Raw genomic sequence first — 10,135 nt, forward strand, 5'->3', positions numbered from 1 at the left:
GTCGTGCCCCACAGCGCCGCAGGGCACCGGGGCGGCAGGGATGGGCGGGGGGGGCACCACCAGAGGGTCGTGCCCCACAGCGCCGCAGGGCACCGGGGCGGCAGGGATGGGCGGGGTTGGCACCCCACCGCCGCGAGCAGGATGCGCTTTTCCCTTCTGATCGCAAAATTACACGTTGCTATATACGCGCTCTCTGGGCTTTGAAATAACTGTAAAAGGCAAGAAAAACGGCAAACGGCTTCCTGCCATGTCTTGAACTAATGAGCAGGAGCTATTTGGAGAACGCATTCGAAAAGCAGTCGCCGAGCGAGCAGGATGCGCTTTTCCCTTCTGATCGCAAAATTACACGTTGCTATATACGCGCTCGGGCTCTTCTGGGCTTTGAAATAACTGTAAAAGGCAAGAAAAACGGCTTTTAAATTCCTGCCATGTCTTGAACTAATGAGCAGGAGCTATTTGGAGAACGCATTCGAAAAGCAGTCCAATTAGAAAGAGCCCACGGTGTGTAAAATAGGTGGGCATCTAGTACCAGGCTGCTACCGTGCAGCAGTCTGGACCTCCTCCTATTTATTTGATCTTCAAAAAAAAGTAAGACTCCTTTGAAAAAAAACAAACCTCTTATTGCCAGGCAATTTGTAGAGTTTATCATGCGATTATCGAGACTGCCACCCGCACCAAGCAGAGAGGCACAATCAGTTCCTGCCGGGGAGCACGGGGTAGGGAGCAGGCAGGTCAGCACGGCCCTGGGGTTGGAAACCAGCTGCGTGGTGTCAGCTCTGCAGAGCACCGCGGACCACGTTCACCCAAGGACTCCAAGACATCACCGCGAGCAGCCACCCCTGCCCGCTCCATGCTTAGAGAGGAGGATCTGCTGGATCAACTGGAAAACGCTGGAAGAAATCCCTGCCGCTAAGGAGGCGCTGAGGGGCGGGAGCAATTGGTGCGGTCCTGCAAAGATGAGTCGCACCGATCCACCAGCTCATTCCCGCTGCCAGGCGGTCCCGCCACCCCAGCGCTCCCTGCTCCCCCCCGCCAGCTGTCAGGTTTCACTGAGTCCGCTCCCCAAGCCAGCAGCAGCCCACTCCAGCAAATCGGGAACGGGTAAGGCAAACGGTAGACTGAGCCCAGGAAGGAGTCGGTGAACTGCACGACCGGTACAAGCCCTTTGGTGGCAAAGAATTTAATACTGAAGTGGCTTAGGGTGTCAGACGATGCCCTGGGAGAGGTTCAGCCAGATCAAACAACCGCCCTCTCATTTTTCATCCGTGCCTCCTCCGAAAGTTGGTCAGAGATCACTTGGCCCACGCTGACCTCTTGGGTTTTATCTGGCCACACTAACTGCAGCACAATGGACCAGTTTTTCATTATTTGTCCACTCCTGTTGCCACAGGCCCTTTCCACATCTTTCTGCCAAACCTTTTTCCTGTCGTCACAGATGTGCTTAACTATGAACATCCGAACTGCCAGACAGGTCCATCTCTCCCGGGGCCAAATGCAGGTACCAAAGGAAGAGTGCCAGAACAGGGCGAGCGTATCAGCCCGGTGTACTCTCAGAGCCTCCAACACTTTACATCTCGGGGAATTCCTGAGCGAGAAGAGATATCTTGAACAGCCCTCAGCGGTTTTTTCTTCCGTTATTTGTTTAGTCACGTTTTAGGCCTAAAACCTATTAGTATCAGTGAAAAGAAAATGCATGCTTTTATAAGGACAAGCATCTACAATGCATTTTATCAAAGCTATTACTTGCATTTGTATCAAATCAAATCTGATTTTATTCTTGCATGTTTCCTTGAGGGCAGCTATGAAGCTCTTCGTGTTTTCAATTTGCCTTTATCAGGTGTCAGGAACTCGGTTTTTTCCCTTCTTTGAAGCACGGGAATTGTAGTCTTTGTGCTTGGGGCTTAGTTCCTTTGAACTACATTTCCCAGAAAACTCCTCTCCCGGCAGGCCAGCCCTTTCCTTCCGCGGTCGGGCACGGCAGCATTATGAAAGATAAGTTTTCAGGCATTATTCACCGTATCGCTCTTATTTCATTAGATGCGTCCGGTTCGGCTGTTACCCTCCCCTTCCCCGCGTCATTATTACAGCAAAAGAGACTCGGATGACGTGGGGTCCCTCCCTACCATTTGTAGAAAGCTGTTTATCTCCTACCTTAAACTTGTCTGACCTCTTTCCGTGGAGCATTTTGGATACGCGTTAAAAGCAAACTCTAGCCTCGGATCTCGGTAGGTACGTTTAAAGAGTTTCACTTATTATGTATAGTAGTTGTTATTTTTTAATCCGAGCACTTTAATTTTAAAAGCAGCTTTGCATTTCACGGGAAATACTCTGTAAGTTTCTCTCCTACACTGTCCTACTCCTACGCTTCACAGCGGCTCTCAAATGTATCTGTTATTTTTAATGCTGGGCCCACCCATCACCTTCTCTCTCCCGTGGGCCAACCCATATTATATCTCCATTTCATTCCCTCCCCAAACATTTCCTTCTGAGAGAGCTTTTGATGATAAGGGACAGGAATGGAGATTTTTCATCAGTTAAAGCAATTTAAATAGTGTCAGGCTGGCTTAACAGCCTTTGGGGAGCATCATGACCGAAGTTATTCTCAAAGCAAATTACAGTTTATTGGGGGACTTTGTCCCTTCTAATTAATTCATATGGAAAATTAAACCTCTTCAGAGGGAATGCCCAGCACAACTCCTGCTAAACAACATAACAAGGCAAAAATCCTTGCGAACAGAATCCACTGCTTAGATTCAAAAAGTAATTCAGACTATGGAGGAAGTCCCGTCTTCCCTGTAATTCAACTGACGATGCAAAGCCTTGAGAACTGGAGATTAACTGAGACAAATCTACTCTTTGCCTCGAGCATCAATTTACTATCATGATACTTACGGCTGAACACCCAAACTTTAAATGTATTTAAATATTGCTCCATTTACTGTAAGAACTGGTACTCGAGGGGGACTGGGGACTTGAGGCAAAGCAATTTAGATGCAGCAGGAATCTAAAAACCACCCAGGCACTGAAGCACAGGTCATCAAAAGTACTTAGGTGCCAGCCTTTTAGACAAGTAAGCTCACTGCTTGAATACCTCTGACTTCTCAGAGCTGCCACAGATCTCGTAGGTGCTGCAAGTTTCCTGTAGGCAGCATTTATGAAACTGCCCACATGCTTTAACCATTTGACAGCGAACAAGCTGCACAGAGCCCTCCCTCAAACCACTGCCTGTAACACCCGAAAGGGATCTGCTCCAGCCGGCTGAGGACTCCCAGTGAGACCCAGACCCTTAGGTGTCCTCCCAGTAATTTCTGGTGGTGAGGGCAGAAGTGTGAGTGGGCATGAATCTGCATCCAGGTGTCCATTACCAAGCAAGCTTTAAGCACCAGACTATCTGGGGCCTGTTGCAATCACCCTTTAGAGATCATCCCCTTTTATCAGTAATTAAAGCCCTTCCTCCATCTTCCAGATCTCATACAAGCCCCCTTGCTAAGGGAGATGGTGGTAGGGAGAAATACCAGTCAGTCAATTCTCAGTACTGTTTCTTTCAAAACTTTTTGTACTTTGTATGCAAAACCATAGAGTGGCCCAGAAAAAAATAAAGTAGTGATAATGGAGAAGGGAGAACGACAGACTGCTAGAAGGACCAAACAAGATCAAGGTCCAAACCAATCCACTCCTGTCACAACAGGTCCTGCACACAATTCCAGGCTACTTGTCAGCAAAGCTATCCCACCTGTCCCCAACAGGGCATGCCGTTCCTCCCTTAAAGCAGGATATCCCTCCTATTCCTACCTGCCAGGCAGTTGTTTCTGCTCCCCCCACATTTGGGTGAGCCATTCTCTCTCCAAGCCCCCTGGTTCCTGCTGGAGAAGCAAAGCAGTACCCCTCCACCTCTCCACTGACTCTGGGGAGGTGGCACCCACAAAGGAGGAGGTGCCAGAGGCACTTAGGCAGTGTCCTAATCATCTTCAGTCCCATTTCAAGGCCTGTTCTGCACCAGGCCTTTATAAAAAAAACAGGAGTAACTCCAGACAAAGCCTTTGTCCTGAAAGAGCAACATTTCAAGGTTGTTTTTCTCTCCCTTCCCACAACACGTGCAAAGGATGGGGTAAATAGAAAGGACTGATTTGGAGCAGGCAGAATGTTAAAGAAAGCAGAACAAGGGTCTCTTCTGGGGAGGAACCAGATGGACAGTGCCTCTGGGGTGGGGTGCTTGGCCTCCCTGCCATTTCTTCTCTGCCCTGTTGCACATACTTGGGAAAGACTTTGTATGCTTAGGTCTTTCTGGGCTCTTTAGAAGTCCTCTTAGGCAGCCATCCTTCACACCAGGATAGAAGAGCAGGAATCCTGCAAGTCAGGGGTCCTAACTTTGTCCTTGTACCTTGAGCAGTTCTCAGTGTTACCCTCTGTGAAAGGGACATACGAGCACTGTCCTCAGACGGTGGGCTTTAGTTAACGTTTCCAAAGTAATTTGTGTTTATTTACTAAAAAGAAAAAAGAGCAAAGAATACTTATCAGCATCATTTTCCAGAGAATCCCAAGAAAATGAAATTAAGGACATGCTCTTTGCTTTCTTTCACCTGCCACGTGTTCTGTTCTTGGCTTTTAGCTGAACATGTTCTCTGCCATGAAGTTGTCAGGAGTTTGCAGAGCCATCAGATTCCATCATTTCAGATGCCATTCTGTATCCAGGACCTCTCCAAACTTGGCTTTCGTGCCAGCCTGTCTTCCCCCAGATCCTGTGGAAGTAGAGGAGCTGCAGCGCTTTGTTTCTAACTCCAAGAGGCTGTTTGTAATGACTGGAGCTGGAATCTCAACTGAATCAGGGATCCCAGATTACCGCTCTGAAGGTGTCGGGCTCTACGCTAGGACAGACAGACGGCCCATCCAGCACGCTGAGTTCGTTCGTAGTGCCAGTGCCCGGCAGCGGTACTGGGCAAGGAACTTTGTGGGCTGGCCCCAGTTCTCCTCCCACCGGCCAAACACAGCACACCTGGTACTAAGAGACTGGGAGAAGCTGGGGAAGCTGCACTGGCTGGTGACCCAGAATGTGGATGCCCTTCACACCAAAGCCGGGAGCCAGCGCATGACAGAACTGCACGGCTGCACGCACAGGTACTCTCTGTTGGCAGAGGGAGGATGGTTAATCCTCCGGTCTGTTTTTCAGGGTGACTGACAAGCAGGTGCAGTGTTAGCTGCTGAGAAAGGAGGCAAAATGTCGATGCTATGTTCCTGGAGATGACATGCTCAAAGGTGGTGTTGGGCTGGGGTGGAGGAAAAGATCACAAAACAGTGCTGTTCACAGCACAGTATTTAAGAAACATGAACACCACTCCATTTTATCGGAGCATTATTTGGATCATTTCCCTTGGAGCCTGCATCAGTCAGAATTCCCCCTTTCCTTGCTACAGCAAATGTCCTCTTAGTGAAGAGGACAAAGGGATCCTGAGAATGCAAGGATTATCCAGGGCTAAGCAGAGGGGATAGTGTCAGACACGCACAAGGTGAGTGGACTGGAGAGGGACCACCACAGTCTGGCTGTGATCACCCAAAGTTTCCAGATGAAAAAGCACAGCCTGAACTGGGAGAGAGGTAAAAACACTTCCTCTAGAGCATTCTACAAAGCAACAATTGGAGGTAGAAAGACAGCTCCTTGACCTGTACTATTTGGTAAATAAGTGTGGATAATGACAACAGACCTTCCAGGCCTTCTAAGGAATAAGTTACAGACTCCAGATCTTCAGCTGACATGAAACTCTCCATTAAGACTTTGCTCTGAATTTCAGGGTTTTCTGCCTGGCCTGTGGAGACCAAATCTTGCGCTCTGAGCTTCAGGAGCACTTTGAAGCTCTGAATCCTACCTGGAAAGCTGAAGCATTTGGTGTGGCTCCGGATGGGGATGTCTTCCTGACGGATGAGCAGGTGTGTAATTTCCAAGTCCCAGCCTGCCATAAATGTGGTGGAATCCTGAAGCCTGACGTGACATTCTTTGGAGACACAGTGAGCCAGGAAAAAGTGAATTTTGTGCACCAACGCCTGGCGGAATCAGATTCCATGCTGGTGGCAGGATCCTCTATGCAGGTAAGTAGGTCTTCCTCCCACACTGCATTCCTATTTCTGTGCTACTCTGCCTGCAACAATCCTTGTTCCCACAATTTAGGACTACTAATTGCTTGTGGATCAAAACGGCCTCTCCAGAGCTTCTTTGTATTTTATTTTTACTGTGGTTGGAACCTGGCTTCACAGTTGGCCTGTTTGGGCTTCCCTGTCACTCTATTATTGCCAGTCTACTTCATGCTGCTATAACTAACTTCATTCATATATTCAGACCTCTCTCTGCTACCTCCTCCATCAGTACATTGTAGGTTCGCAGTTGCCCATAAAGCCAAGATACCTGATACAATTCAGTCCTGCAGAGATCACCACCCCACATTTTTTTGCTTGAATTTTTCAGCCTTTGGCAGCTTTCTAGGCCTCATGGCACACTGTGAAATACCAGATTTTAGGACCTCTAATTCCTGATTAAATTCTGAAGAAGAGAGCAGAAATATCTCTGGTTGCTGCTTAGGATTGTCCTTTGTATCACAATGTGTTTTCTCCATTAGCCTCTTATCTATGAGGTAAGGTAGTTTAGAAACCCCTGTTGTTTAACCCGTGGAAGCTTTTGGAGTAGAGTTTGTATAAGAGAAATTTTTCCAGGAACAAGTTCTATTACATTAAAAAAACCTAACGCCTCCCAGAACAAGATAAAAACCAAGGCTGCCCGATTGTGATTCTCTTGGCTTCAGGATACTGGAGACAAATTCCTTGAGCTTGCACTTCTTAAGCTTATAATCCTTTGTACAGGAATGATTGAAATGCCTCAGGTTCATTCTTGTACTACCTAAGCTGGGCCATGTGAGAACCATCAAAGTAGAAGCATTTAAGTACCTATGATAACTAACAAAAACTGCTGCAGAGATTTGCTAAAAGACAAGGACATTTCCCTTCAATGTACTATGAAGTTTCAGTTTCTGTGAAACCGCAAATCCCTCACTGACAGAGGTTAAAAACTGTTCTTTTCTGTGCACTCCTGAATGAAGCAATATTCTACCTGAATTAAGCGTAGTTGCCTAACACAGCATGTACATACAGCCCCTTTTCCCACTGCCAACCGCAACTATTTTACTTTCTTTACTCCTTTCTGTAGCTCTTCTTTTGCCTAAGCTGCCAGTAACTTTGTCTTCTGGTATTCCTGCAGGTGTACTCTGGTTACAGGTTTGCTCTCGCTGCCCGGGAGAAGCGGCTGCCAATTGCAATCCTTAACATTGGGCCCACAAGGTTAGATCACTTTGCATCCTTAAAACTGAATTCCCGCTGTGGAGAGCTGCTGCCTTTGATTGTTGCACATGACCCAACAAGCTGAGCTTCAGTAGCTATCAGGAGTAAAATTGTTTCTACAAGGCGAGTACCTTCCCTAGTACCTTACGGGGGGAGATGATGGGTTCCCATCAAATGCTGAGACTGAGATGTGCTGACTAAAAATATGTTCCCACAATGTGCGCCAAAACGTGGCTGTAATTTTTCATCTGTAACTGATGATTAGGCCCATCCTAATGCTCTGATGGGCCATGATACTGTTTCCCATGATCATAAACAAAAAGCATACTAAGTGCTAACGCTCCCAGAAAATTGGGCAAGAGTAGCCAGAAGACTCGGCAGTGTTGAGTTCCAATCCATTTGTCACAATCTGAAAGCTACAAGGGATCCTCTGCAGATTCAGAGAACCTGATCAGCACTGTTGCCTTTGCAACTGACAATTCAAAAGCTGTGCCTGTTGAATTGATCCAGCTAATCCTAATCAAAACACTGTTGTTTAAAATAATCAATTCCATCTATAAAGCACCTTCTTCCCTCCACTCCTGCAGGACTCATCATGTCAAAAGGTGAAAACCTCAATCTAAGAGGCAGCTGTGAGATCCAATGCATGGCCCTGATGACACCAGAAGAGGGCAGCAAGCCTTGCACATGTCAGCCTGACCAGTTTTCTCCATTGAAACCATCTCCACTTACCAGGAAACAGGATGATGATGAAAAGAAGTACTTTTCTGCCTTACCTTGCCATTGTAAACAGTGCCTTTCCTTTTTATTCACTGTGACAGGATAATCAGACTACTGTATCTGAGAACAAAATACCTTTCTTATAATTGTCCCCAGAGAAGAATGAGGGACAGGGATTTTGACTGAGTAACTTGAGGCTATAGCACAGGAGGGCAATGTGGAAAACCATGGTATCTGCTGGAAGATCCAATACCACTAGAGGTCAACTGTGGAGTGTGCAAAGAGGAAAAGGAGGCAAGAGGAACTGCAGCTGTCATTAAAAAAAAAAGTTTCAAAATAGAAGCTGAACAAGAACACTGCTCTTGTAACAGGTTATTTGAAAGCACAGACTATAAGGCTGACGTCTTCTAGCAAGGAGGGGAAGTCAGCATTTCTGTCAACTGTTGGTTGACAAGCTAAACTGCTTACTATCTGAACCCTTTAAAAATTATATATCGGTTACTTTAAGCTAAACTGACCAGCACTGCTTTCAGTGTGGCTGCTACATTTTCCAGAATGCATTTTTTGAAGATGTTATTTAATTAATGAATAGCTAAGTAGTGAATTAAAATTGTTTACAAGACTGATACTATTTGCATTGTAATTTCCTCTCCCTCCTATGATTTATTTAAGTACAGTCTTAATAGCCAGTTTAGATTCATTTTTTCTATAGCAAAAATGCAGGATGTAATTACTAACAGCTGATGAATTGAGAGAAATACAATTAAATCTGTACAATAGGTCTCCCTCAGGAGAAAATCTCAAGCTATTAATAGATGTAATTTTCCACACTCCTAACAGGAGATCCATCACTACTGGGTAACCACTTTTTGTTGATCCTTAGGGTGGTAACGTAAGACATATTAAACCATTTATGGAGTAAAAGACAGAATCTTGCCCAGACTAGAACACTAAATTTTTGACCTGAACTTCTGGATGAATCTACCGCTCCGCTTCTGGCTACGAGGGAGATTAATTGTTGGGGTCTTCCAAATGCCCCAGTCCTACTCTCCACATAACATTCCCTGTGTTAATATTTTGACAAGAACTGTAGCAAGCAGCTGGAAGCAAGGATGCTAGAGTCATCTGCTAGAAGGGCAAGTAGCAAAGCAAGGACAACCAACCACGTGATGCAAAGTTCTTTTTTGCTTTGTTGTTGATTCAAATCCATGCTAGGCAGGAGCAAGTAAAGCACAGAATCTAAGGGATACTTAGGCACCCAATTTCTGCAGAAGGTAGAGGGAATTAAGATACTTAATGTGTTTCAAGATTTGGCTATTGTGGGTCAGAGGAGAGACAGCTTCACTTAGAAGACAAGCGAGATAAGTTCAGGACCCCTACCTGCATTCTGCTCTCATTTAATGGAGATGCCACTTTCCAGCAAGTTAGGTATCTGCTGTTTGGTAGTGAAGAAAGCTCACAGATGTCACTCCATCTTTAGCACAGTACAACTGCCCTGCTAACCACAGCTTTTGCAGAAATCATTGCTAAGCCATAGCAGGGTCTCCACACGCAGCCAGGGAGCTTGCACAGAGTGTTTATTTGCATAGGTTTTTCCATGTAAGAAGAGACATTTATGCCTCCTTAGCAGAGGAACTGAGGCTGGGTTTCTCACTATCCGTGTCATCTTCTGCACCACCTTGAAACTTGCACGACATAGGTGTGTTAAAAACAGAGGCTGCAGGTTTAGTGCCAGTAGAGCCAGCATTTTGAGGTGTGGGAGCATCGCCAAGAAGTCTAAAACAAGAAAACATTTCCAGTGAGGACTTGGCATTAGCAATGTGACAGGTAACTAAACCTCCCACATCTATCCCTGCCTCTTCTCCAGTTCAGCAGCTGAGCCTGTGGGAGAGGAGTCAGGGCGTCTCTTCAGCACCGCTGATAAATGAGTCATGTTACCCTGACCCTGCACTGATTACACTATGTACTTTTAAGTCACTAGGACAATGACTTACAGTAAATCATAGACTCATAGAATCATTGAGGTATCTAAACCTCCCCTGGCGCAACCTGAGGCCATTTCCTCTCGTCCTATCACTAGTTACTTGGGAGAAGA

At 46.2% G+C, this 10,135-nt stretch overlaps 1 protein-coding gene across 4 annotated transcripts; it reads left to right on the forward strand.

Annotated features, from left to right (window-relative positions):
* Positions 1-1,941: 1,941 nt before the first annotated feature.
* SIRT4 (sirtuin 4) lies at positions 1,942-8,665 on the forward strand. 4 transcript variants are annotated; one of them, XM_019474181.1, is made up of 5 exons: positions 1,942-1,992; positions 4,610-5,115; positions 5,787-6,081; positions 7,241-7,443; positions 7,908-8,665. In XM_019474181.1, exons 2-4 carry the CDS (start codon positions 4,616-4,618, stop codon positions 7,403-7,405), a joined length of 960 nt encoding a protein of 319 aa, XP_019329726.1. In that variant the 5' UTR covers positions 1,942-1,992; positions 4,610-4,615; the 3' UTR covers positions 7,406-7,443; positions 7,908-8,665. The 4 variants fall into 4 exon arrangements, with proteins under 4 accessions (XP_019329726.1, XP_009285798.2, XP_019329727.1 ...); XM_009287523.2 differs by having other exon boundaries at positions 1,946-1,996; XM_019474182.1 differs by lacking the exon at positions 1,942-1,992 and adding an exon at positions 2,003-2,229.
* Positions 8,666-10,135: the final 1,470 nt, after the last annotated feature.

This window comes from Aptenodytes forsteri, unplaced genomic scaffold (genome assembly GCF_000699145.1).
Source record: "Aptenodytes forsteri isolate BGI_AS27 unplaced genomic scaffold, ASM69914v1 Scaffold297, whole genome shotgun sequence".
In the NCBI taxonomy this organism is placed as follows: domain Eukaryota; kingdom Metazoa; phylum Chordata; class Aves; order Sphenisciformes; family Spheniscidae; genus Aptenodytes; species Aptenodytes forsteri.

Bases quoted from the DNA above. Each gene is read 5' to 3' on its own strand.
- SIRT4 (XM_019474181.1), top strand. From the start codon at position 4,616: ATGTTCTCTGCCATGAAGTTGTCAGGAGTTTGCAGAGCCATCAGATTC. The intron at 5,116-5,786 runs GTACTCTCTGTT...TCTGAATTTCAG, and splicing joins CTGCACGGCTGCACGCACAG to GGTTTTCTGCCTGGCCTGTG. The intron at 6,082-7,240 runs GTAAGTAGGTCT...GTATTCCTGCAG, and splicing joins TGGCAGGATCCTCTATGCAG to GTGTACTCTGGTTACAGGTT.